We start from the raw sequence: 26,952 nt of genomic DNA, 5'->3' as shown, positions 1-26,952 counted from the left end.
TTATTGGGATGCCACAGGTTTTCAGTGCACCTGCTGGAGACACATGCAGTCCCCAGCCACAGCCCCACCCAGTTACCCCCGCCCCCTGGGCAGTGCTGCCCCCAGGCCCTCAGTGACATTGTGACACTGGGCAGGAGCCAAGCTTTCCATTGCTGACCAAACTCTAGTTCCCGTCAATTTCCTTTCACATCCCTGCACATGCCCCATGGAGAGCCAGCCTGCCGGGAATGGGGAGGCTCCCAGTTCAGCTGCTTTACAGATCACCACGTATAGTCTTTCAAGGATGAGATCCCTAGGCATAGAGCTGCTCCAAGGCCTCTGCACCAGGGCTCACTGGAGCCACGTGGCTGGCTCCCTGCATCAGGGGAATGTTGGCGATCAGGACTCCGTGTTTCCCATATGGAGCTAGACCATTGCAGGGATTCCTCATTGTTACAATAGCCCCATGGCTCAGGAGCCCTGTGTGAAACCACCCAGCCCACAGTGTGTTCTCCCAGCCCCCCACCCCTTGGGCTCCTGCCCCCTTGCCATGGGGCACTCCCTACCCAGACAGCCCAGTGCCAGCTCTGCTCCATGCCCAGGGCGACCCCTGCTCAGTACTAATGCTGCTTGTTATAGCTTTGTGCAGACGGAAATACCCGGGACCTCCTCAGCCCCAGAAATCAAGCCCTGCACGTGCTGGACGTCCCCCCGCTGGGTCTGTACGTACCTGATCCCTCATTCCTGCTCCTCCCAGGGCATGCGCAAGAAGCTTCCAGTCCCCAGCAGCAAGCTGGGCAATAGAAGGGCTAAGGTCACAGTGGGGGGATGGTTTCAGTGACATCTCTGAAAGCGACACACTGCCCTTGGCCAGAGCACGTGGAGCTTGGGGTTGGGGTGCCACAGCAGAATGTGGGTGTGTGGTCAGGACTAGAATAGGGAATAGTGCTCAGGACTGAGCATTGGAGGTGGGAAGGCAGGACCAGGAGAGCGAGGTGTGGAGCAGGCCAGGACTGGGCACCTTTGGCAGAGGTGTTAGGAGCCCAGGACTGGACAGGGGTGGGGGGACTGTGGCTCAGGATTGGGATGCACTGCAGAGCTGGGTGTGGGAGTGCAGGAGAGCAGGAGGTGCACTGCAAAGCTGGGGATGGGAGTGCAGGAAAGTAGGGGTGCACTGCAGAGCTGGAAGGAACCCCACCCAGCATCCAGCCACTGTCTCTTCCTCCCCCAGGGGCTTTGAATCCTTCTGTTTCTAAAGCACTTCATTTACTCTGGGACAAGCCTGCAGTGGAGAGGGGATGGGCTAGGGGCTGGCCAGAAGAGGCCCGTTCCCAGCTGCTGGCAGCAGTGGGGACATGCCATGACCGTGCAGTCAGGGGCAGATGCTTGGTAGGGCCGGCATTGTGCTGCTCTGCGCTCACTCCCATTGATGGTATCACCCAGCAAAGCCCGACTCAGGGCAGGCAGAAAGCAGCTTGGCTGGTGGCATCTGGAGGGAGATATGGGAAGGTCTCCCGCTACAATACGACTGAGGCACTAAGGCTGCAGAGGGAAGAGGCTAGGCTCCACCCCCAGTTGCCTGGGGTGGAGGGACAAGGTACCCCAAAGGCCAATGAGCAGCTGCTCTGCTCTGGGAATGGCGCCCAAGCCTGGGGGGATGTGAGGGGGGTGGGGTGGGCTGCTCCCTCCTAAGCCAGGGCAAAGAATGGGAGGAAAGGCCTGGGTGATGGGCTGCAAGAGGGAAGAGCATCTCTGATGTTGGAGAATGTGTTGACTCCACAAGCCTGTGACCCCGAGCTCCGCTCAACACGTGGTCTGGTAGGACCCAGGGTGATTGCAGCCATGGGGATACCTGGGAACCCCCCCAGGCCAGCCTCTCAGTCTGCATAGGGACTGCCTCACCCCTGGGCTGGGGTGAGAGCTGATCCTGTGGGCCGGGGTTGGGGGTGATGGAGCTAGTCCCTCCAGAGCAAGGGCCAAAGGAGGAGGGGGACAGGAGAGGAGATCCAGAGGGTTTGGTTGCTCTGCCCCATGCTGGTTCCCCCCCCGTGCTCTTTCCCCCGGAGCCTCTTACTCCTGGCTCTCTGTTTCTAGGATGGTGGAAGGAGCAAGTGAAATTGTTGTGTCCAACTCTACAGCTGCCTACAGCTTCTATGTGAGGGGGCTGGAGGACATTCCAGCACCGTCCCAAGGGTGTTCGCAGAAGTCCCAGCTCGAGCAGGATGCAGCCATGTAAGGGTCAAGGCTAGTGGAGGGCAGCCCAGGGTGTGTGTACTGGTGGGGGGAGGGCTCTGGGACTGCTACTGCACACTGTACATCTTCTGTAAGGGACCCTGCATGCTCCTTGGCCATCTCCCATCCACTTCCCAAGTAGGCCTGGCCCTGTTTATCTGGGTGAATTCCCAGAGCACAGGTGGATTGGCTGGCTGCCATCTTTGAGAGCTCAGGGCCTGATCCCAAGGGCTCCCCAACCAGGGCTTGAGGGGCCGTGTGTGCAGAAGAAAGGGACTGGAAATGGGACCAAAGGGGCTTTCCCAAAGCCCAGGAAGGGGAGAAGGTAGAGAAGCTGCTGACAGGATCTGAGCACTAGCCCTCTGGCCCCTGGAGGTTGGATTCGGCCCTGGGGCAGTAGATCCTGCACCCCTCTGGACAGAGAAGCTCCAAGGCATCTCCATCAGAAGCAGCCACAAGCCAGGCAGTGTCTTCATGCCAAGCTCCCCAGATGTGTACCTAGCGGGGAAATTGTGGTAACTTGCTCAAGTGCTGTCACAGCAGCAGGACTGACTCAGCTAGGTCCTGCTGCGTCAGCAGCTGAGCCACAACCCAACACCTTGGGAGCATGCCAGGGAAGGGGCCGTTCCACTTGTCACGGCCTGTTGCCCCCTGGTTCCTGGGAAGGTGAGCAGCTGCCCCCTGTGCGTGCCCTCACTTTCCTGCCTTCCCCAGGTGCGCCAGCCTGTTCACCCTCACCATGGAGCAGGAGCTGGAGGGCTGCAGGCGCCAACGCTCGGCTATCAGGATTTTGGAGTTCCCCCGAGGGGCCAGGCCCTGTGTGGAGCCGTATGTACGGGGGGACACACAGCTCCAAGCTGCTTCTCCAGGGTACCAGCCCATGGCTTGTCCATGGGCAATGGGGTCCTGTGGAACTCACTGCTGCAGGATAATGAGACCTGTAGTTCCATACGTTTGAAAATAGGCTCAGATTGGTATATGATCAGCAGCAGCAATGGCAGCCAGGGCTTGCAGCTTCACTTTTATTTATGTGCATGGCCATAGCACTCAAAAGCCCTGGCCAGGATCAGGCCCTCATCGTGCCATGTGCTGTACAGAGCCTGCCTGGTCACTAGCTGGAGGCAGGAACGGATTCCCCTATGGGACCATGGTGCCCAAACAGCCAAGAGTTTCACCCACCGTTCGTCAGCAGCACTTAGCACTGGAGACAGGCGCCCAGGCTGGGTGGGGCTGGGCCATGTGCTGGGCCCTTGGCCTTATACTTTGATTCCCATCTTAAGTAATAATAATAATAATTAATAATGATTATAATGGTGTGCTGTTGTCTCTGTGCCCTCCTACCTGTGGAGCTCTCACACCCAGTGTCCTGTCTCTCTGCAGTCTCTCACCCCTGCTCCAAGCTCTGGCTCCTGGTGAGCTCCCGGACGATGCAGGATTCCTCCTCTGGATTCTCAAGTTGGTACTAGAAGGAAACAACTTCACGTTCCTGCTGCTGTGTTTGACCCTGCCAGGTACTTGTCCCACTTCTGCCCATCATACCCACTCCACCCAGGGCTGGCTCTCGGTTTTTTGCTGCCCCAAGCAAAAAAATTTTTGCCTGCCCCCCACCCCAGCCCTGGGCTCTCACCTCCTCCACTCCCTGCCACCTGACCACTGGGCTCTCTCTCCCCTCACACACCCTACTTGTTGCCCCAGCCCTGGGCTCCTTCTCCCCCACCTGCACCCCCTGCCACCCCAGCCCTGGGCTCTCACTCCCCCCACCCTCTACCGTCCCAGCCCTGGACTCTCCCCCTCTCCCCGCCGCCCAGGGGCGGCTCCAGGCCCCAGCATGCCAAGCGTGTGCTTGGGGCGGCAAGCTGCAGGGGACGCTCTGCCAGTCGCCGGGAGGGCGGCAGGCAGAGTGCCTTCGGCGGCCTGCCTGCGGAGGGTCTGCTGGTCCCGTGGCTCCGGTGGACCTCCCACAGGCATGCCTGTGGAGGGTCCGCTGGTCCCGCAGCTTCGGTGAGCCGTGGGACCAGTGGACCCCCCACAGGCACCCCTGCGGGAGGTCCACCAGAGCCGCGGGACCGGCGACCGGCAGAGCGCCCCCTGCGGCATGCTGCCGTGCTTGGGGTGGCCAAATGTCTAGAGCCGCCCCTGCCGCTGCCCCAGCCCTTGGCTCTCTCTTCCCGTGCCCCACACCTCCTGCTGCCCCAGCCCTGGGCTCTCTCTTCCCCCACCCCCACACCCCCTTCCACCCCCAGTGGTGGGCTCCCCCCCACACCAGTGCTGACTCCACCTGCTCCCCCCTTGCCTCCAGCCAGTCCAGTGCTGGCTGAGTCGGGGTAAGCAGCAGGGCTCCCGGGCCTTGCCTTAGCCCAGGGTCTCTCCAGCCAGGGCTCCCGCCTCCAGGACCAGCCGGGACCCAGGAGGGCAGAGCTGGGGGACCGCCCCGGGAGGGGGCTGAGGAGTTGGGGCAGGGTAGCCCCAGAGGGAGCGGAGCCCAGAGAGTGGGACACAGGCCCCGCACGGCAACGCCCCACCCTCTATGGCCTCGCTGCTGCTGCGGCTTCTGGCCGCCTTGCCGCAGTCCCTGGGCAGCTCGGGCCGCTTCGCCCAGCCTCGGCTGCGGTGCTGCGGGGGTGGTCTCCCTGTGGCACCTGCAGGCGGCTCCATGTGCCCCATGGGGCAGCCCCCAGCCCATGTGTACCCCGCTAGGAGCCTACTCAGCCCAGACACAAGGTGTGGCACTGCTCCCCCGTGGTGTGAACCGCAGCGGCTCTAGGGCGTCCCCTGCGCATGACGTGCTACTGCTGCCAGGGCCGGCTCTAGGCTTTTGCCGCTGGGAGCAAAAAAAAAAAAAGATGGCCAGAATGCAACCCTTGAAAATGTGCAGCCCCAAGCACGTGCTTGGTTTGCTGGTGCCTAGAGCCAGCCCTGACTTTACCCCAGGGCAGGGATTGGTGTCTGGGGTCCATGCACCAATGCTGAGTCTGCCCCCTGCTGGGCAGACCCTGGAACAACCACATTCAGTTAGCAGAATCGCCCCATCTGCCGGACAGACTCCCCGAGGGCACAGCCAGGACATGCCTGCAGCTGGGGGTACAGCCCAGTCCAGAGGCAGCACATTTACAGCGAGCACCTGGCTCTGGGTGGAGCCAGAAGGAGCCATGCTGGCCTATTCTGTGATCCTACAGATAGAGGCCCGTCAGGAAAGGAGAGAAGGGCATGAGATTAACGCTCCCCATCCCCTTGCGCTGCTCTGGACAGATGGGGCCACAGCCTAGTGCTGCACAGAGTGGGGTGGAGCTAATCCCTGGCCCTGGGGCTGCTCTGAGTGAGGGGATTAGTGCCAGCAGCTCCAAAGGCCAATGTGTTCATCTGACTCTGCCATGCACTGAAAGATGCCCAGGGGTTTGCCTGGGTTACTTCCTTTCGCCCTCCCTCCACAGGCCTCCCTGTGTCTCTGCACTGCCCTTTCTGCACTCATCTAGCTCTGGCTTTGAGGGCCCCATCATGCAGCCCCACCCCTGTGGGTGTGAGAGCCTTCTTCTCTGCAGCAGACTCCCTGCAGCTCTGAGCTCATCTTAGCCTTTGGCAGGACAGAAGCACTGCCCCCCAATGGCTGTCCCCCTTTCACTGTAATGGAGTAGCTGCAGAGGCCCATCCAGGCAGCGAGGATGAAAGATGTTCTGCAAAGTAAAGGCAGAGAGTTTGTTTCAGGGCTTCCCATCGATCTGCTCACCGGGCACCTCTCTGTGCCACGGCAGCTCGTCCCTGCCGTCCCAGGTGCACCTGACGTGTTATCATGCCGGGTCCTGAGTGAGGGGAACTTTTGCATTCACATGCAGCAACCACAGACCCCAACATCTGAGAGTCCTGTCCCATGTTGGTCCCTGGGCCCCATTTCTTAGTGATCCCAGATAGATTCCCCAGTCCTTGGCCTGTGATCTCTCCGATCTTTTCCCCAGAAGTTGGTCATGGTCTGACATTCCCACTGGGAGGCCAGGAAGGTTCCCTGCTGCTCAGAGCATGGTGCCAGCTTGTTAGCTGGGAGCCAGTGTCTGAAAAAGCAGCAAAGAATCCTGTGGCACCTTATAGACTAACAGACGTTTTGGAGCATGAGCTTTCCTGGGCGAACACCCACTTCGTCAGATGCATGTGTCTGAAAGACTCCCCAGAGCTCACACCGGCTGTTGCCTCCAGTCCCTGCATGGCCAGCTTGGGCAGAGTGACTTCATGTTGGTCTGCAGGGATTGTTACTGTAATTCAGCACTCAGGCATGGCTAACTGGACTGATTATTCCAGCAAATTCCCCTCCCCCCTCCATCCTCCCACTGCCCTCTTTCCAGTCTCCCTGGCCTCTGCTCCCTGTTGTCTTTAAGTGTATGTCATTGACTCCTGCTCCAGCAGCTCTCATGGCTGAATGCTCTGGTCTTGTAGATGCCTCTGGAGGAGAGATCCTGTCAGCCCTCTTGCTGGCTGAGCAGGTGAGGGGACTAGCCAAGAAGGTCTCACCAACCCACTGGGATCCTGCCAAAGCAGCTTGGAGGCAGAGGGCAGAGATCCGAGAGCTGAGGGCCCAGCTCCTCTCCAGCAGCAGCCGCACAGTGCAGAAGAGTGTGACCAGCCAGCTGAGGAGAGTGCTGAGGGACCTGCAGGTGGGAGAAGCAGATGCACTCAGGGCCAGTTTAAGGATGTTTCGCGCCCTAGGCAAAACTTCCACCTTGCACCACCCCTGCCCCTCCACCCTAAGGCACCTGCCCTTGCGGCAGCTCCCCCCTCCGCCCTGAGGTGTCCCCCCTTGCGGCAGCTCCCCACCCCCACCCTCTGCCCTGAGCACCCCCCCTACCCCAGCTAACCCCTGCTCTGTGCATGAGCACCTCGAGCATGCCGTCCCTGCTTCACTTCTCCCACCTCCCAGGCTTGCGGCACCAATCAGCTTAGGCGCCGTGAGGCGGGAGAAGTGAAGCAGCCATGGTGTGCTCAGGGAGGAGGTGGGGCAGGCGTGAGCTGGGGCGGAGAGTTCCCCTGCGTGCTGCCCCCCCCTGCTTACTTGCTGCAAGCGGCCCTCCCCGCACTCCCCTGCCCCAGCTGCCAGCGGCGACTGGGACGGCTGAAGATCAGGCCGCCGCGATCATTGCTGAAGAAAATGGCGCCCCTCCCAAATCCTAGCGCCCTAGGTGACTGCCTAGGTCGCCTAAATGGTTGCACCAGCCTTGGATGCACTGCACATCTAGTTTTACACAGCTGGGACACTCGTGCCCAGGCTGGCTAGCCCAGGGCTGTACGCCATTCTTCACAACACAACCAACGATTTACATAATGGCACTGAGAGTACACTTATAAAGTTAGTGGACTATACCAAGCTGGGAGGGGTTGCAAGTGCTTTGGAGGGTAGGATTAAACTTCAAAATGATCTGGACAAACTGGAGAAATGGTCTGAAGTAAAAAGGATGAAATTCAATAAGGACAAATGCAAAGTACTCCACTTAGGAACAATCAGCTGCACACACAAAATGGGAAATGAACGCCTAAGAAGGAGTACTGTGGAAAGGGATCTGAGGGTCACAGTGGATCACAAGCTAAATATGAGTCAACTGTGTAACACTGTTGCAAAAAAAGTGAACATCATTCTGGGATGAATTAGCAGGCGTGATGTAAGCAAGACAGGAGAAGTAATTCTTCCACTCTACTCTGCACTGATTAGGCCCCAACTGGAGTACTGTGTCCAGTTCTGGGCACCACATTTCAGGAAAGATGTGGACAAATTTGGGAAAGTCCAGAGGAGAGCAACAAAAATGATTAAAGGTCCGGAAAATGTGACCTATGTGGGAAGATTGAAAAAATTGGGTTTGTTTAGTCTGGAAAAGAGAAAACTGAGAGGGGACATGATAACAGTTTTCCAGTACATAAAAGGTTGTTACAAGGAGGGAGAACAACTGTTCTCCTTAACTTCTGAGGATAGGACAAGAAGCAATGGTCTTAAAATAAAGAAGCAAGGGAGGTTTAGGTTGGATATTAGGAAAAACATCCTAACTATCAGAGTGGTTAAACACTAGAATAAATTGCCTAGGTAGGTTGTGGAATCTCCATCACTGGACATTTTAAAGAGCAGGTTAAACACCTGTCAGGGATGGTCTAGATAATCCTTAGTCCTGCCATGTGTGCAGGGGACTGGACGAGACGACCTCTCGAGGTCCCTTCCAGTTCTATGATTCTATGATCCTCAGCTACTGCGCCGGCTTGTACCAGTGCATTCAGGGAAAATCTGGGCAGCTGTCCCGCAGTGCTTCAGCAGGGGCACCAGCACGCAATGCATTCAGGAATGGAGGAACATCACCCATCCAGCCAGCAACATAATGTTCTGATCTACTTTCTGGGAAGACAGCCATGTGCCAGGCCAGGGGCGTGGGACTCTGGGCTGTCTAGGTTACTAGGTTCTAAGGGTGGACGCAGCGTAGGTGGATGCACCATTCTGCCGATAGCACAGTGTATGCCTAGCTATGTGTGTGTGCTACATGGCTGTATGCATGCATAGTGCTGAATGCAGATGGGTTGGCATGGGTTACATGGCTGTAACACTCTGGGCCTAAGTCTGAACAGAAATAAAGCTCTTGTCTTGTAAACCTGAGTGTAAGCGTCTGCAGGTGTCCCTTGCTTCTCCTCAGGGCAGAAGGAGTTAGCCAGAGACTGGGGAGAGTTTGTCGCCCGGAAGGGGTTAGGATCTCCAATGCTCCGGGGCTGTGCAGTCAGCAGCTGCTGGAGGCCCTGTGGATGGTGGCCTTACCTAGGACTTGGCTTGCTGCCCCCTCCATGGACAGCATGGTACCTGTGGTTGTAACACACAGCACAGTTAGGTCTCCCGGGCCTGTTTTGCAGGTGCTGAAGAACCAGAGCTGGGAGAAAAAGAAAGAGATGTCGGAGGCATTTGAAGGAAGTGGGAGCCATCATCCTGAAACCAAGGTGAATCTGGGATTCCAGCTGCTGATCACTGCCCTCCAGGTGCAGAGCAGTGGCATAGGGACGTGACACAGGGCAAGGAACATCCCCTCCCCCTAGCACAGAATCATAGGAGCAGGCATAAGTGATACAGATAAAGTCAGAATCCATCCCCAAGCCAAGCAGAGAGCTAGCTTACACAGTAACAGTGCAGCTCCCTACTGGGCCAGCTCTGGGTGTCATCCCAGCACTTTATGCACCATCTTCAGAATCTGGGCCACACAGTCAAGGGAAACCAACACTCAGCACTGAGTCAGAGGTTGGGTAGCTGGGGCCCTGCACAGCTGGCCAGCTGCTGGCTGGGCTGAGCTTGAGATGGCTGTGCTTCATCGCTGCAGGGGACTGGGGATTGGGGCTGGGAAGCAGAGTCTGTGTTGGAGGGGCTGCAAGTGAGGGAGAATGCTCTGTCAGAGGTCCCCAGTGTTACAGTGGCCCCATTTAGTTTTAACAGGGCCCTGTCTGATGTGTCCCACACTACAGGGTCAAATTCCATTGTGGCCGGGCAGGGACGATCAGCTTACAAACCAGGTGCTGACAGATATGCTGAGAAGCCAAGAGTTCCTGGACAGAGGCAACCCCAAGCCAGATGGAGACATACCAGGTGTGGGAGCAATTTCAGGGCTGGATCTGTTCTTGCCTAACCTGGGGGTGCATTGGTTGCTAACATGATCTGACGGCTCAGATAAGTTGTTAAATACCCAGAGAATGGCCCCTCCTCGAGGTCAGCCTCAGCCCACACCAGCTGAGAGGGCATCAGCAAGACTGCTTGAAGTCCAGCTTGCTGTTAAGGGGACCCACAGTGGAGAAACTTCTGGGTTGGGGCCTCCTTAGAAGAGAAAGGGGGGCTGGGAGAGGGGCTTGTGTGGCTGTGTTGGGGGTTCTGCTGCTTTTTCCCCAGCATTCCCTCCCCTGCAGATCCCCCTCCCTCTTTTCCTGCAGAGTTTGTTCCCCTCTGTAATGACAAAGGAGGCGAAGCTGCCACAAGTAGCTTCAGGTGGTTTGGCCGAATCCCCCCGAGCATGGGAGCCGTGACAGGGGAGAAGCCTTTGCAAAGTGGAGCCAGCAGAACACAGGAACCAACCGGCACTGCTAGTGTGACCAGCACGGTGAGTGCGATGTACTGGGGCTAGGAGAGAGGTCCACGGACACCGTAGGGCAGCCTGGAGTAGAAGGTCTCCCTGTCTGCACTGATTTGATTTCCCTAGACGTGACTTATGTCATGGTCACAGGGCGGCTGCACCTCCCTCTTGGGCCTTCCCCTCTCCTGGGTGGGATCCTGCAATTCTACTCTCAGGGTAGGCCCTGGGCTACAGCAGCCTGTGTAATAACTGTGCTTACCCTGCAGGTCCAATGGGGTTCAGGCACCTGCAGTTCTTCCCTCCAGGAGGCTGTGGCCAGGGCACATGGGAATCAGACAGCCTGCTTAAAACCAAACATTATTGATTTTAACAGCAGGAACAAAGTGCTAGAGAAAGAAGATTTAAAAACAACAGGCAGTCTGCACACGTCTCTCACCGAAAGCCCTCCCATCCCTATGATCACTGGGCAAGCTGAACTCCTGTGTGGGTCCTGGGGGTCAGTCTGGCCCCCTAAACAACTCCCCTACAGCCATCCCCTCTCTTGAGAGAGAGTGGGGAGGAGGTGGGCCGGCTTTTCAAACATGCCACAGTCCTTTAGATCTTCTGGCTCCAATGCTTTTTCCCATCCTGCCGTTGTCTCTTCACAGCCCACAAGTGTTTGCAGAGAAATTGTTTATCTGAAGCCATTCTTCTTCCTGACTGATATCAGCCCCACTACTATCCTCTGTTATAGACTGGATTTCTTCCAGCAGGAACTCAAAGCATTTCACAAACAATACATATACCATTGCTGCAATGCAGCCACCTCTGGGGTGGAATGTGGCAGCTGTCTGTCTGCACACAGAAATGCTACACAACAATTTAGACACAAGGGGTTCAATTTTCCTCTCACTTACCTCACTGTTAAACTGCTGATTTCCATGGTGTTACTTTTGACCTAAAGCGAAAAGGACCAACATAGCCAAAGGAAATGTCTGGAGATTTCAGGGAGGTGGTGTTTAATCACCCAAGCAAGATCAGGCACCAACAGAAGGATTCCCGCATCATCCAAAAGCCCCAATACTGTGTAGTTCTGAGCTGGAGCCTGTCCAGGCTGCAGGCATAGCCATTCTGGCTCCCTGCTCAGCCCTCAGCCAGACTGCTGGGAGCCCCAGCTGGGCACAGAATTGTGGACTGTTCTCTGTCTGACTTGGAAGGGAATCGACCCCCCTGGTGTTCTGCTTGGATTGACCTTTCTACGAGAGCTGCTCTCGCTACATTTCACATAGTCCAGCCTCTGGTGCCATGAGGGCTCTCAGTGCACTGCATCTCCAGCCCAGCCAGCACTACCATACTGGGCTGGGACACTGTGATTTCCCAGCTGGGCCCCACTCTCCATGTGTCCCACAGCCATTCCAGCTAGGAGAAGCTATATGCAAAGCCAGTGCTCTTACACGTCCTTCTGGGAGAGGCAGGGATCGCAGTAACGCTGAGAGCCTTTTCTCCCACTAGTTATCTTGGTCCCTACAGCACCTTCTGCTGAGAGCAATTGGGCTGCAGCCCTTCTACAGGCAATGAGTTCACACCATTTCAGGCAGGCAGGGAGCTGAGCTCTTCCCCACAGATGGCGCATTATTGTGCTGGGGGAGCCCCAGGGCAGCGTGGCTCCTCACAGGGAGGCTGAGAGCTGGAGCAGGGTGGAGAAGCCTTGGGAAATCTCTGCTCCATGACTGGAGAACAGAGGAAGTCAAGGAGGGAATGGGGTTGGGGGTGAAAGCTGGTGAGTCACAACTTGTTCCTCAGCCCTGAGTCCAGCTGAGCTTCCTGCCTCAGCCCAGGCTGGTGATGGTGCAAGCTCCTGGGGGCTGTGCCTTGGAGAGGTATATAGGGCTCAGAGTGTCCAGCCTGTGCTGCATCTATCCCACATCGTGTCTGCCCTGTGCTATGCATGGTCTGCCCCATGGTGCACATGTGCAGGAGTGAAGAGGACCATAGCGGCCCTGTACCCTATACTACAGCCCTCTGCCCTCCCTCAGCCACCCTACACCCACCTCGTCCCCACCCTGTCACCCATTCTAGAAACCCCCAGGGTGTTTCATTGGGGAGGATATGCAGGCTCATCCTCGCTCCTCTTTCTTCCCTGCTTTGTCTCTCCCTGGTGTTAGGACAGGGCCCTTCAGGCACAACACTCGGTGCAACACCCCCCCCCCCGTGCTCCCAAGCATGCAAATGCCAATGCAAAGGGACCCCAGGCTGCCCGCCTGGCTCCCTCTCTGCACTCCAGCGCTGCGGCTGGGAATGGCCTGCGTAGGAGAGTCACTTCCTGGGTGCTTTCTCATGTCTGCTGTCTGCCAGGTGGGGAGCTGGGCCTCTCAGCAGCACCCAGCCCTGGAGCTGCAGTTTGCAGTGGCCAAGGCCAGGAGGCAGCATCTGCGGGAGCAGCACCAGCAGCTCATCCAGCAAGAACAGCTGAAGCTGGAGGAGGAGCTAGCAGGGAACCAGGAGGTGAGTGAGGAATGGACCCTCACCTGGGACCCGAGGCTGAGAGCAGAACACAGGGTGATGAGGCAATAAGGGGGCCCAAGAGCGATGGTCCCAGATGGCAAGCTGGGTGCAGGTGTCCATGGCAAGGCACAGAGCTGCAGCCAGCCAAGGCCAGGATGCAGGGCCAAAGCAGAGTGAGGAAAATGGGCGCTTTGCAGTGACATCAGAAGCTCCAAGGCTGCAGACACAGGGAGGCTATGCCCGCCAGGGGCTGGCCATCACAGAATGGTGGGGCAGCGGAGGACAGGGATCCCTAGGGTAAGGTAATGCTGCCCCAGTCTGCAGTATCTTATATGGGTTCTCCCACTGCACATCAAGCCCTATCCGAGAGGCTGTGGTGGCAGCGACCCCAGGGATGGTCCTGGCCCTTGCTCATGCCCTCAGCTCTAGCGGCATCTTTGGGGGCAACCTCCAGCCAGCTCTGAGACAAGGAAACTGCAAGACAAAACCCACAGGCTCCTTGCCCCTGAGGCAGGAAGAAGGCACCTGGGGGACAGTTGGGCCTATGGCACTGGGAGCAAATGGCGGGCTTTAGGCATGGGAGGTAACATGCAGATGGGATGAGGCACTGGGGAGGGCAGATGGGGCAAAAGGGACCTTGCACTGCTTCCAGGAAGGATGAAATTGGTGGGGAACCGCCCTTGAGGTTTGGACCATCCCGTCCTGTCCCAACAGGCAGCTGAAAGGCGGTGCTAGTCCAGGTGAGCCACTGAGCTGGTTTACAGCTGCCCAGACCCTCCCCGTCCTGCTTCCTCAGGCTGTTCAAATTGGATGGCAGCGGTGACTCTTGGGGCACAGGGCAGTGCTGTCCATTCCTGAGTGGGCAGGACCGGACTCAGGAAGATACCAAAGCAAAAGCATATCAGGGAAGGAGCCTTCCCCATGGCTGCTCTGTGAGGAGAGGTCCAGTGCACAGGTGTTATGCATGCCGAGATGGACGGCCAGGCAGCAGGACAGCCCCTTCTTAGCCCTCTGTGTGAGCCCAGCTAGCAAAGCCAGCTCTGACTGAGCCTGATGGTTTGGTCAGGGCCCCCATCCCCTCTGCTGGGACAAAGGGACTCCCCACAGCCTGCCTGAAAGCTCTCGCTCCCAGCTCCCTCCTGCCCAGCGAGATGCGTGGTGCTGGTCCAAGGAGAAGGCAGTGCTGGCCCTGCAGCTGGAAGCATTGCAGAGGGAATGGGCCGAGGCGGAGAAGGACCTGGAGGCACTGTACCAGCAGCACAGACTGGAAGCGGAGGCTCAGAAACAACATGTGCTACAGGTCACCAGGGCTAAGCTGCCATTCTCCATGTGTCCGGTAATAAGGGTGTTGGGGAGGGATCAAGGCATGGCCCAGGACAGCCCAGTGGAAGCCAGTCCCCACACTGGCTGTTTGAGGCTCCATGGACAATGAGTTGGTTGACCTGTTTCCCAATGGACATACATTCCAATCACAGAATAAGTTGGCACCAGCTGCCCCTTTGTTGGCAGGCTCAGCAAAGCACACCAAGGGCTGAGGGGTGATGGAGCTCTGCTGAGTAGCCCTTCAGTCAGGGCTGAGGCAGGGTAATGGCAGCAGTGGACATCAGGCTGCTGGCTCCCTTTCCCTCACAGCACTGCATTCCCTCTCTGCAGGGCGATCTCACATGGCCCTGGGATGTACCTTGACACTCTCTTGCAGCCCGCTGAGGAAGCTGATAAGCTAGCTAGGTGCCTGCGGGCCTTCCTCACAGGAGGCTCAGGAGCCAGTGTTTGTGCACTGAGGAGCTGTCATTGCTAATAAATTCCCCAGCTTACAGTTCTCTCTTCCTGCCCATCTCGCTCTCACAGAAGCTGCAGTGCCAGAGCAGGGTAAGGCAGCTGGCAGTGCTACCATGCAGGGGAGCAGGGGGTGCTTCCTGTGACACTTGCTCTTCTGAAGAAGGGAGACATCTTCCCCCCCTTGGTGCTGCTCCCTACAGCACAAAAGCGACAAGGAAGGACACAGGCAAAGCCTCCCCCAGTCACTGAGCCTGCCCTGCCCAGTTGGGTTAGTCCCCTGCCCTGGCTGAGTCATTGTGACCCACTGGCCAAGCTGGGCTACTGAATGCTACTCCAAATTGGAACAAGAAGAGGTTTGCAACCCCAGATCCTGCCCCCAGCCCCACACAAGCCACGGCTCTGGCCTGGCACATCTCAGTTGTTGACCTTTACTGGTTTCTGGTTGAGAGGCAGGGCTGGGGCACTGCATGGTAAAAGGAAACAATGGTCTCTGCAGGTGTTTCGGGCCTATCGGGGTCTCTCAGAGGAGCAGACTGATGCACTGGATCGACGGTACCGGAAGCTGTTGCAGGAGGCCCTCCAGGATGCCATCTCCCTGTCTGTGCAGAACCAGCAGCTCCGGGCACACAGCCAGCTGGGCTGCACTGATCATGCCACGCAGACAGACCCACACTCCTGAGCAATGAGCTGTGCCATGCCTGGGGGGGTGAACACTGGAGATTTTTGGGGGGAAGGGAGAGGGGGTGATGCCTGTCAGTCATTCCAGGGAAAAGGTGCAGTTTGAGCAGCCCCTGGGCCAGCCTTTCTTACAGCACCAGGCAGCTGTTCTGGTGTTTTAGCAGGTCTCTGAGCAGCTGGGGAGCTCTTTACCAGCACCTGCTGAATTGGGGAGTTGTCTGTGTGCAATGGCAGACTGGCCCTGGGAGGTTATGGGGGACTGAGCAGGCAATATGTGAGCACATGGCTAGCTCAATACAGCACCTTCCCCCTACTCCCCCAACAGGGCTGGGAGAGTGCAGAGCTTCAGCAAATGTAGGTTTATAAAGCTACAACTCCCATCAGCTTGTAGGCTCTCAGTGGGAAGAGCACTGTGACCCTGGCCCCAGCTCCCTTCCACAGCAATGGGACAAAGCGTAACAGGGGCTTGGAGCCCAGTGCAGAACTTGGCAGCTGCTCTCGATTGCTAGGGATGATACCACTGAGGTCCAGCTTCACATGCCCAGAAATCACTCACAGCAGTGGAAGCAGCTGCACAAGTCAGCAAGGAACCTGGCCCTGGCTCCAGCCCAAGGGCTGTCAGGAGCTGTTAACACACACAGTGCAATGCTCAGAGTCCAGCCACAGGCCTGTTCCTCTCAACCTGAGGAATGTCTCCCTGCAGCAGGGGCCATAAGATAAGGCCAATACGCCCCCATGGGACCTGGCATGAGGCATCTGAGGGAGGAGCTGGCATGTAGGGCTGTTAAGCCCCCAGCTCCCACAGCCTTTCATCAGAGCAGGGGCTCCAACACTGCCGCATACCCAGCCACTCCAGGAAGTGTTCCAATCAGGAGTTAAGGGACTAGCTGAAGGCTCCCGAAGTAGACCATTTAGGCCACCACGCTCTAATAGAGCCTCAACCCCTCCACCCCCATGTGTGAAAACTAGCCCCATTACTCTCGCTGATCCTGACGCATGTACAGCCTGCCTGGCCTAGGCCCTGAGAGCAGCCATCCATCCTGTTCATTGAAGATGCTGCAAAAGGTGCACCCACTCCCCTGGAACAGGCCTAGCCTGAGCACCCACCACAGTCCAGCCAGTCCCTGCTGGCCTGGGCCAAGCCTTAGGCAGGAGCCCCTGTTACAGCCTGGGGAAAGGCTGCCATGTAGACAACAGCTAAGTGGGTTGAAGCCTCAGCCACCCCAGGGCTCTGCCCCCGTCAGGTCCAAGCCACACTACAGCTTTTAACTGCAGTGTAAATGAATCCCCCAGCTGTCCAGAGCAAGGGTTCTCTCTGCACCCCTGCAGAAAGGCTGAACAAAGCCCCAAGTGCCTCTTTCCAGGGGGCTGGGGCTGTCAGCAGTGTGCGGAATTGTGCTCCCATAGGGCTGGCAAGCACTACTGAAATACTGTGGGAAATGAACTGCATGAGACAACTGGACCAGGAACTCAGGGCAGGTCTCTCATTCCCTCGGGCTGCTGCCAGTGGAAATAAACCAATGAGATTCTCAATAAACAGTGTATTCAAAGGTTCCAATAGGATGCTGTGCTCCACTGAGGAAGGGCCCTTCGCTCCAATCCAGAGAGACACTCACATTAAAATGATGTCAAACTAGGGGCTGGGCATTGGCCTGTTTGGTCCGACCAGTCTCCCAGCCAGCAAGAGGATAGGAATGAGACAGTCACAAAGGCTGGGAAAGTGCAGGCTTTAATACTACAGCCAGCACCAGGGTAGGCGTTGCTGTTAGGCGCACTGGGGGTGACAGGAATTGAACCTTGTCAAACCTAAGTTGGTACAAATCCAAATACAAACCCATAATTTATACAGGCTAAATAGTCACTATGCTCTCAGAAACACGCACTGCTGCCTCAGCTGACAAGCAGGGCAACAGGCACATGCAGCTGCACTGCTCCCATGAGGACTCCAGGTCAAGTGGCAATCAGAGACCTGTAGGAGGAATGGCTGCCCCCTGCCCTGCCCGAGCCTGGCCCTGCAAGCCTGGGACTGACACAGTGGGAAATGGACAATTCAATTCAAGAGATGAGGCACAGCTTCCCTGAGGTAGGGAGTTTGGGCTGCCCAGCACAGGATCTGCCCAACTGCATGCTGGGAAGCACAACATTCCAGGGCAGACCAAGTGGGAGCTGGCAGGGGTGTGGAATGTAGTTATACCCCTGTCCTGGGAGGCAGCAGGTGCATGTGGTGGCTTCTGCATGCTGAAGGGCAGGTGCATTAGAGAGGAAATCATGGTCAGCGCAAAGGTGTAGAGGGAAAGCAGTGCAAGACCACATGGGTCAGCCCTGCCGCTCAGAGTGCACTTTTATTGCATTTCTAGGCTAGGGAGGAAGCATTAGCCCCTGTTCAGACATGCTACTCTAGACACAGCTGAACCCCTTGCCCAATACAGGCAGACCCCTACTGAGGTTTGCTACCGGGAATGGCAGAGCAAAAAGCTCTCCCCTGCCAAGCCGATTGCTCAGGCTCCTGCACTGGCTGGCACAAAGCAGAGAGCTGCCGTCCTCCCATCCCATCAGTCACTTGTAAAGGGTTTAGTCATTTATAGAAAAACTCAGAGCTTGGCAGGGACAATTTTCAAGGGGGCAGGTCTCCACCACTAGGCTGACAACTGGCAGCTGGGCTGCCTGCCTGAGCAGATGCCTAAAACAGACTGGACCATTGAGATTGAACAGAGATGGAGTTCCTCAAGGTGGGCCACTGGCACGTGCTGGGACTGCCAGGCCTGCAACTGTTCTGTGGCTAGAGAGAGGGGTCAGTCTGCAGGGCTGCCAAACCAGGCCCTGCCCCAGCACTGCAGTCATCCCCGTCTTCAATTCTGGGCATCTTAATGATTCCAACCATTTTATTTTGGAAGTTTCCTTTTCCTCTTTCCCAATCAACACAGAACTCCTCTAGCCTTCAAGCCACCACCCCAACTCCTGCAGCGCATCACAGCTGACAGCTCAGCTAACACTCAACAGTAGCTGCTTTCATGCTGAAGATACAGATCTCTGCTTCAATCCAAAGTTGAAAGAGGGAAAGCAGGAGTTAGCTGTGGGCATTGGGTACATGCTAATGACAGATTCACCTGATGGGCTCTAGCTGGGGCCTCAGTGACCAGGGCTTAGCTCTGAAAAAGGTATTTAGGCACCTAGCTCCCACTGGAATCAATGGGAGTTAGGTGCCTTTGAGGATCTAGGCCCAGGAGTCTACTACAGGTGAAGAGCCAGATTGTGAGACACACATGTACCAGTGTGCATGAGCAAGGACAGAGTGATAACCATGCACATGCAGGCCCCCAGCTGAACAGCAGCTGGTCATATTACTGGAACTTTCCAGGGAAATAGTTACACGTATCGTTTCCTCTGACAGAAGAGTCGACAGCTCTTTGGTGCTTTGTTACACAGATGAGAACAGCAGGTAGGGAGGGGTCTGGGAAATACACGCGCCACGCGCTGCATGAGAACAAGGCTCTGCCTTGAAGTCAGCATGCAGCTCACTGCACAGGATGTGCACAAAACCGGGACTATCCCCCTTCCAAAAGGCACTTTGAATCTGTAACAGCTGGATCAGGGCTCAGAGCATTGTGGAGGCACCAGGCACAGCCAGAGAGAGAAGAAAGCAGCTCACATCACACAAGTGGTCCCTGAATAGAGCTGGAAATGGTGCTGCTCAGCTGTAATGAGAGTCCCTCAGAGCCCTCCCAGAAAGGGCCTGAGGACGGGCGCTCAAGCAAAAAGGGAAAATGGGGGACTGTCACAGAGGATGCCGTTAAACTGCTGTTATTGTCACTGGCTTAGTCTTCACCAGGAAGCCCTCTGACCCTTCCCCCCAAAAGGGATATACTGGACCTGATCCTGCAGACACCAATAGGGGCTGCTGAGTCAGCGCCTTGCAGGCCAAAGTCCCTATATGCGGAATACAGAGCCCATGCAACGAATGTATCCCCTCCCGCTTCTTTGTGCTGCACAACAATAGTGCAATTCCTTACAGCGCACATGTTAGCGACAGGCAAGGTCTGCTTGTGATAGCCAGTAGCTTTCAGCTGCAGTCCTGCTGCCTCACACATGCTTGTCCCTGACCTCAGGTGACGGGTTCTGAAGGGAATCTGCCTTCTAAGAGGGCAGCCAGGCCAGATTAAATGCATGTGTTACATAAAAATGAGACAAAAAAACCAAGCAGTTACTACCCCCACATAATAGCCCAGAACATGCCAGCTATAGCCTCAAAACCAGATGTCTCCAACAAAGCTGCAAGATGGGGTCTATTTGACTCCATAATACAAGTGAACAGCCAAGCCGATCAGCAGGACAGCGAGGAAGAAAAAGGCAGTGAGCTGCAGGCTGAAGAGCAGTACGGATAGAAGGGCGTTAACAAGCATGGAGCAGGAGATAACAAAGAGTCTGGTGATGTTACTGCTGTGCTTCATGACCACAGACATTATCAAGCCATTCAGGGCCTGGCTGACCACGATTACCAGCACCCAAAAAGAGAAGCCGTCCAGGAATCCAGCCCCATTGCTGCTCAACAGATGGACAATCAAGTTCAGCAGGACTCCAAAGAAGTAAAGAAACAGGTTCTGGAGGGTAAGTGGCAGATCTTGGGTTTTCAGGATGACTTCAGTATAGACAGCAGACAGGCCTGATATCAGGCAGTACACAGAGATGAGCAGCAAGCCAATCAGGGTGACGTGCAGCTGCATCTCAGGGGAGCTGGAGGAGTGCTGCAGGTCCTGGAGGCCTCCATAGGTGTAGCTCACCCCAGCAGCTGTTAGCAGGAAGAGGGCTAGCCACTTGTGCAGAGAGAGTCTTTGGTGCAGGAACATGCTGTACAAGAGAGCAGTACTGCCAATCTTCAGGTTACTCAGGACCTGGTAGGTGCTAGGATCCATGAACAACTGCATGTGAACCACCAGGTTATTGTTGGCAGCATAGAGCAGTGCAGATAGGGCAAAGGGAGCAGCATGACGCCATGACAGGGAGACTCCCAGCTGCCTCCGGTCCCAGATCAGCAGGGAAATGAAGGAGAGCACCAGCTTGGTCAGTTCAGTAAGAACCACAACAGATGAGGCGCTGAATGGGATCTTTCCATCCACTTTACACAGAGTCAGAAGGGGAGCATGAGAGCCATAGATAGCAACGGATATGACTAGCATCAGTGCCCACAGTACTCTCTTGAGCCCCCTGGTAGGAGAGCTGAGCAGTGAGCCAGCAGCACTACCATTCGCAATAATTATTGCCATGAGGTAGTGGATTCCAGCAAAGGGTAAAGGGTAGCACCTGGTCCTTTCACAGTCAGAGCCTCAGTAGAGGCAAGATCATTCCAGTATGTAGATATGTTTCTAAAAATCAAGTCATCTTGGAGAGAGATAACAAATACCATATATTTAAAGACAGTCTAATTAGGAAGACACTGAACTATTCATTATGTGCTCAATGCAAGGAGAGGAACATGTTTGCTCTTCATCAGGTTAAGAAATGGAGGTCTCCCTAGAAATCAGACAAAGCACATTTCCTGGGCAAGGTAATCGATACGTGAAGCGGTGTAATAATAGCACATGAGATGATCTGACACAGCCGCCCTTCCAGTCTACTGGGGGGAAATGGGGTAAGAAGTTACAGTGAGAAAGGCAGTTGCGAGCTTCAAAATCTGAATGTTGACAAGCATTGGACAGCTGAAAGCAGCAGTTGCTACCTTCCGGGTATTCTGATTAATAATATTTTGTAATCAGACCTGCTGATGTTTCACACTGATCTGGTATTACACATGTTTTACAATGGGTCAGAATGACATATGTAGCCACAGTCCTGGGAGCCTCTTAAGATCATGTCAAAGATGTCTAAGATGAGAAGAGCTGTTTCCGGAGTGCACTGTTGTCCAAAGGATTCTCCTCTAGTCTGGTCCTTTCCTCAGCGAGCTGACATAGTCTCGGATTGTCTTTTCAACATTGGGAACTGCATAGGTCTGAGCTGCATATATTCCAGTGCAGGTCCCAAACACAAATCCTAGGACTGCAGAAGATCGGAGTTTGGCTACAATGTAACCTGCCAGAAACCCTTTGAGAAATGGAGATGCCAGCAAAGAACCATCCTGCAGAGAAAAAGGAGAGAAGGGGATGAAATAGTCTCTTGGACAAAAATGTACTCTGATGCATAAAACTTAGTTGGAACACATCATCTTCTTCCACTGATTTCCCTAGACTGCTGTTGCCAGGCTTGCATAATGTTATCACACAGAAGAAATAAATATAACCTCAGTATTTTGCCAAGGTAAGCAAGTGAAACTGAGCACTCCTTGGAGTTACCAGTGTGCACTCTGAGTGGAACAGGATACTCTCATTCTACTGGAAGATCACAGAACAGCACAACTTCTTGGGAGATGAATCTAGGGCTAAAGTGTTAAAGAACTTCAGCTTTACCTGGCCCACTCCAGCCTGCACCTCGTCTTCCACTCGCTGTTGTAAGTTTTCTAACTGAGACTTCAAAAAAGCAAGATCCTTCAGCTTTGGCCGCGAGTCCTACACAATTAAAACAAAGAGTCAACTGCTTGTAAACATGCAGTTCAGTAAACGCATGACAAAAAGTCAAAGTATTTTTGTTCATAGAACTACTATTCTGGCACAGCGTTTAGGCCAGAGGTTCTCAAACTGGGGGTCGGGACCCCTCAGGGGGTCATGAGGTTATTACATGGGGGGGGGACACGAGCTATCAACCTCCAACCCAAACCCCACTTTTCCTCCAGCATTTCTAATGGTGTTAAATATATTTAAGTGTGTTTAATTTATTGGGGGAGGGGGCCATCGCACTCAGAAGCTTGCTGTGTGAAAGGGGTCACCAGTAAAAAAGTTTGAGACCTACTGGTTTAGGCCATGCTACAGAGGGAGCAGGAAGTGAGCAGACCAGGAATTGGCAACCTTTAACACGCGGCTCGCCAGGCCAAGCCCCCTGACAGGCCAGGCTGTTTGTTTACCTGCTGCATCCACAGGTTTGGCGGATCGCAGCTCTCACTGGCTGCTGTTTGCTGCTCCAGGACAATGGGGGCAGTGGGAAGCAGCTGCCAGCACATCCTTCCTGCAGCCCCCATTGGCCTGGAGCAGAGAATTGCAGCCAGTGGGAGCCGCGATCAGCCAAACCTGTGGACGCAGTAGGTAAACAAACCGGCCCACCTGGGGGCTTACCCTAGCAAGCCGTGAGCCAAAGGTTGCCAATCCCTGGACTAGACTGGTGTAACAGACTGCACTAATGTTGACAAAGTCATATTTTAAATAGATCTATCTTTTAAACTAGAGGTAGGAAGCTAAGGCTTCCCAGGCCTGTACAGAAAGGAATTAAGACTGCCTAAAAATATCCCATGGTTATTGAAGTTTAGTTCAGTCATTTCAATTCTGAAGGTGCTTAACCAGTGTCAAAAGCCCATTATTTTCAACTTCAGACAGACATTCTACAATCATATGCCTAATGAAATCTACAAAAATGTTCAATTTCAAGCCTCCAGCAGTGCAATTTCGAGAAAAGACGGTAGGGCTTGATCTGTGTCATCTACAAAATGCCTTCATAGGGTGTATACACTACAGGTCAGGCCACCCGTAAAACCAGATCGTGTCACTCTGCGGAAAGCGCATTACAAAATACAACGCCAGAAACGGCCCCGTGGTTGGGAGAGCTGGAGGGAGGCCGGTTAACCCCGCCCCGAGGCAGTAGCGGAAAGTTAGGAAGAATCCGGCCCAGCAGTGGAGTTAGCCGATTTATAAGTCGCAGCAGGCTCAGGTACAGTGACGCAGTTACCGAGCACTGCCCTCGCTGCTACGGCCACCGGGCACGCTCAGCACGGGCCGGCCGCCGGAACGGCTCCTCGGCCCGACGTTCCCCGCCGTTTGCAGCCCAGGCCGAACACGCGGCCGGGGGCAGGGGGCTCGGGGCTCTCCAAGCCGGAGGCTTTATGGCACCGGCAGCTTTCTCCGCCCCCCCGAGAACTCGGGCCCAGCGGGGGAAGAGCGGCCGGGGCTGGGGACGCGCCTGCCAGGGGCGCAGCGAGGCCCGTTCCCCCCGCGCGGGCTGGGGCTGGGCAGGCGGCGGAGCCCGGCCTGGGTTACAGCAGCGAGCCCTTGGCTCCTGCCGGGACCAGCACCACCGCCTCCTGTCCGGCTCGAGGGGCGCCCGCCGGGCACGACGCCTCCCAGCGCCCCTCTCACCTTATCATCCGCCATCTTCAGGCCTGGCCCTCCGTTCGCACATGCGCACTCCACACAGTAGCCCCAGCCCGGGCGCTGTATAGCCCAAGCAAGCATATTGACAGCCGGGAAAGGCGTATTGGGCACAAAGCGTCACGTGACGCTGCCAGCTCAAGGGAAAAGAACGAGGGCAAAGTAGTCGACATCTTTAAACAGGGCGGAAACGCTTCTTGTCCCAGACGGAAATCATAGACCAGAGCCGCTACCCCCTCCCCGAACCGCTGGGTGGCGCGTGGGCACTAGAGGCTGAGTGGAGAGGTTCCGGCCGGCACGTCTCTCGCACGCGTCACCGACCCGCAATCGTCACGTCACCTGCTGCCAGCATCATTCCGCTCCGTGCCTGTCCCCTCCCGGCCCGTGGGCGGAGTCCTGCCTGCCTAATACTGTAGCTCAGTTCTTTGGGGATGGGGGGAGTCCGTGTTAGTTTGTTTTACCTACGTGGCGGGGAAGGGGGGGGTCCGCTGTGTGGTGAAGAGCACGCAGGCACTGCCATTACGAGTGGGTTTGTCGTTTAATACATTATGTTTTATTTCTAATTTCATATTTGCAAAAAGCACAGGGCTCTACACATAGGTGATCCATGTTCACATGCCCCCTTTCCTTATTCGCATGCACTTGGATACCCACCTGCACATGGAACGTGCCCTACTTGCACACGCACAACCATGTGCACACAAAACATACCTTCTTGTACTGGATAGGTCACTACAAGAACTAAAAAAAACTAATTACCCCATGCTAATTTGCCCCTACTGTTACTCACACCTTCTTGTTAACTGTTTTAAATGAGCCACCCTGATTACCAGTACAAAAGTGATATTTCATTCTGTTGATAATAGCCCACTTTAATTTAATTGTCTTGACCCCCCCCACTTGGTAAGGCAACTCCCACCTTTTCATGTACTGCTATATATATCTTCCTACTGTATTTTCCACTCCATTCACCTGATGAAGTGGGTTTTAGCCCACGAAAGCTTATGCCCGAATAAGTTTGTTAGTCTATAAGGTGCCACAAGTACTCCTTGTTTTTTTTAGGTTCACACATGTGCACCTCAAATTTTCACAAATACTGCATGGGCACACCCATACCCTAACCCATCAGTATCCCACATTCACATAGCCTGTGTCCGCATTAATACTTCAAATACACAGCCACTGGGCATGCACACATAGGCCATGTACAAATGATATCACACATTTCCAGAAATACTGCACGTGTATATTGGACTCACTATGCACACAGATACCAGATTGTTCACATGAACATGGCTACCTGCCCAGTATGCAAAGATAAACCATAGGCACACTGACAGCTGCAGAGTGGACATAGCGATCCCATGTGCCTATGGCTACCAGCGTGCTCACAGATATCCTCCAGGCAGATCTGCTAAGTGCTTACTAACACTGACCAGTTAATTCAGTTGGTATCCAATCTAATACAGTAAACCTCTTCCTTTATATTCATTTACACATTCCATTTTTGGCCTGCTAAACCCAGGGTTGTGAGTTCAATCCTTGAGGCAGCCATTTAGGGAACTGGGGTAAAAAACTGTTTGGGGATTGGTCCTGCTTTGAGCAGGGGGTTGGACGAGATGACCTCCTGAGGTCCCTTCTAACCCTGATATTCTATGATTAAATTCTATGATTAGATTCTAACCTGGGGCCATTTTAATACACCTCTCACTTCAATATGCCTTTGATAATCCCATCCTAAGGGTTTCCAGCACCTTCTGATAGCATTAGGAAGGCAGTGTAATCCAATGGCTAAAGCAGGACACTGAGGGTCAGTAGTTTTGGGTTCTATTCACAGTTTGCTTCTGACTGACTGTGTGTCCTTGTTCTGTGCCTCACAACCCAGCTGTAAAATGAGGTAATGCTGTTTCCTTCTGGGAATGTTTGAGAACAACATTGAGACCCTCAACTTTATAAGGACAAGGCAACCTCATGTACCCCTGCTGGAATGTGGCTGGAAGTTGAAACTAGACAAATTCTGACTGGAAATAAGGTGTAAAATTTTGACAGTGAGGGTAGTTAACCATTGGAACAATTTACCAAGAGTCATGGGGGATTCTCCATCAGTAACAAATTTCAAATCATGTTTGGATGATTTTCTAAAAGATCTGCTCTAGGAATTATTTGGGAACAGTTCTCTGGCCTGTGTTACACAGGTCAGACTAGATTATCACAATGGTTCCTTCTGGCCTTGGAATCTGAGGTCAGTATGAAACACCAGACAGCACTGGAGAATATCCCATTGGCATCTCTCTAGCTCAGGCATTTTGTAAATGTTGAATAATAGTCCTCTACCTGTTTCTAGCACTTTCTAGCTGAGAATCTCCAAGCACTTTACCAGCACTGAGCAATTAAGCCTCCCAACAGATATGTAAACCAAGGAAACAGAGTAGAAAGTGATTTATTGTCGGTGGCAGCACTGCTTGGAACAGAGCCCTGGTCTCCTGACTCCTTGCCCTCTGGTTTACCTACAAGCCCATGTTTCCTCTTAGTGGGGTTGGGAATGGGATGACTCCTTAGAGTTAGCTAGACAGAGAGACCCTTCTAAGGCTAGGAGCCCTCTTCAATGTGAGGCACAGTGGGGCTGTGTTGAATGAGGAGGGACTGTGTGATGATCAAAGCCAGCCTTGAACTTTGTCCCCTAGGGCACAGGAAGGAGCTTCAGAGGGGTAGCTGTGTTAGGATCTGTAAAAGCAGCAAAGAGTCCTGTGGCACCTTATAGACTAACAGACGGTGCCACAGGACTCTTTGCTGCTTTTACAGGAAGGAGCTTGCGGCTGAGTGGAGCCCTTTATACTTCACTTAAATACCAAGTGTTCCTCTTCCAAGAAGCCCAATCCCTGTACCACCGTAGAGCGAGCTCTGCTCCATGGGGGAGGTGTTTCTACCAGGGAAAGCTAGAGCCAACAGCATTTTGCGCACAATAATCCTTCCACCTACAGCTTTGTGTGGGAAGCTACTCCCCACCCCCTCTCCCAAATGCCCTACGGCGGAAATGGGTGGCTGAATCTGGTTCCACTGGAGAAAGAAGCTGCTCTCAACATTGTTCCCACAGACCACTCGGTTTTCCTGGCCCTGCCGGGAAAGGGGCGTTGGGTCCCATTAGAAATAGTAGGGTGGTGGGTGTGGGAGCCAGTGGGACCCTTAGGATCCCCTTGGACCCGGATCTCTGCTGAACAGAGCTGGCCAGCTGCTCCCTTCCCGGAAGGCGCAGCCGGGGCTCAGATGAGGGCTGGACAACGCCCCGGCCCCTCCTGCCAGGCCTCTGCCTCCCCACTGCAGTGGCCCTGGATGGAAACTGCGCGGAGTGACCGCTTTTGGCCAGCTCCCTGGCCACAGCCGCGGCCTGGTCCTGCACGTGAGCCCCCTCGGCCTGCAACCCACATCCCCCAGCTCCTCTCGCCTGGCTCCCCCTGAGACTCCGGGCCTCCCGCACGCCACGGCCCCACTGCTCCTCCCCTCTGCCCCTCCCCGTGCGC

At 55.0% G+C, this 26,952-nt stretch overlaps 3 protein-coding genes across 5 annotated transcripts in view; 1 reads left to right on the top strand and 2 right to left on the bottom strand.

The window, feature by feature from the left end:
* LOC115656067 overlaps positions 1–16,834 on the top strand; it is a 47,352-nt gene extending 30,518 nt beyond the window's left edge. The window contains exons 7-17 of one of the 3 annotated variants that reach the window (XM_030572338.1): positions 619–701; positions 2,074–2,211; positions 2,926–3,039; positions 3,592–3,722; positions 6,634–6,851; positions 9,073–9,156; positions 9,673–9,793; positions 10,132–10,298; positions 12,606–12,755; positions 13,822–14,091; positions 15,031–16,834. In XM_030572338.1, the coding sequence (XP_030428198.1) occupies positions 619–701; positions 2,074–2,211; positions 2,926–3,039; positions 3,592–3,722; positions 6,634–6,851; positions 9,073–9,156; positions 9,673–9,793; positions 10,132–10,298; positions 12,606–12,755; positions 13,822–14,091; positions 15,031–15,213 (1,659 nt within the window). In that variant the 3' untranslated portion in view covers positions 15,214–16,834. Of the gene's footprint in view, positions 1–618; positions 702–2,073; positions 2,212–2,925; positions 3,040–3,591; positions 3,723–6,633; positions 6,852–9,072; positions 9,157–9,672; positions 9,794–10,131; positions 10,299–12,605; positions 13,107–13,821; positions 14,092–15,030 lie in introns of those variants that run through there. The other 2 variants (XM_030572339.1, XM_030572340.1) reach the window with 2 other exon arrangements.
* A 94-nt stretch (positions 16,835–16,928) lies between these two features.
* On the bottom strand, positions 16,929–20,506 carry SLC35A4 (solute carrier family 35 member A4). The gene has a single exon (XM_030572349.1). It carries the CDS (start codon positions 20,471–20,473, stop codon positions 19,496–19,498), a length of 978 nt encoding a protein of 325 aa, XP_030428209.1. The 5' UTR covers positions 20,474–20,506; the 3' UTR covers positions 16,929–19,495.
* Positions 20,507–20,594: 88 nt separating this feature from the next.
* LOC115656072 (SLC35A4 upstream open reading frame protein) lies at positions 20,595–23,527 on the bottom strand. The gene is made up of 3 exons (XM_030572350.1): positions 23,423–23,527; positions 21,650–21,748; positions 20,595–21,321 (listed from the first exon to the last, which is right to left on the bottom strand). The coding sequence occupies exons 1-3, from the start codon at positions 23,516–23,518 to the stop codon at positions 21,124–21,126; spliced, it is 393 nt and encodes a 130-aa protein (XP_030428210.1). The 5' UTR covers positions 23,519–23,527; the 3' UTR covers positions 20,595–21,123.
* Between the last annotated feature and the right edge of the window lie 3,425 nt (positions 23,528–26,952).

The sequence above is a fragment of the Gopherus evgoodei genome, chromosome 8, assembly GCF_007399415.2.
Source record: "Gopherus evgoodei ecotype Sinaloan lineage chromosome 8, rGopEvg1_v1.p, whole genome shotgun sequence".
NCBI lineage: Eukaryota > Metazoa > Chordata > Testudines > Testudinidae > Gopherus > Gopherus evgoodei.
Note: the sequence above shows the minus strand (reverse complement) of the source record. Positions and strands in the feature narration are given on the sequence as shown.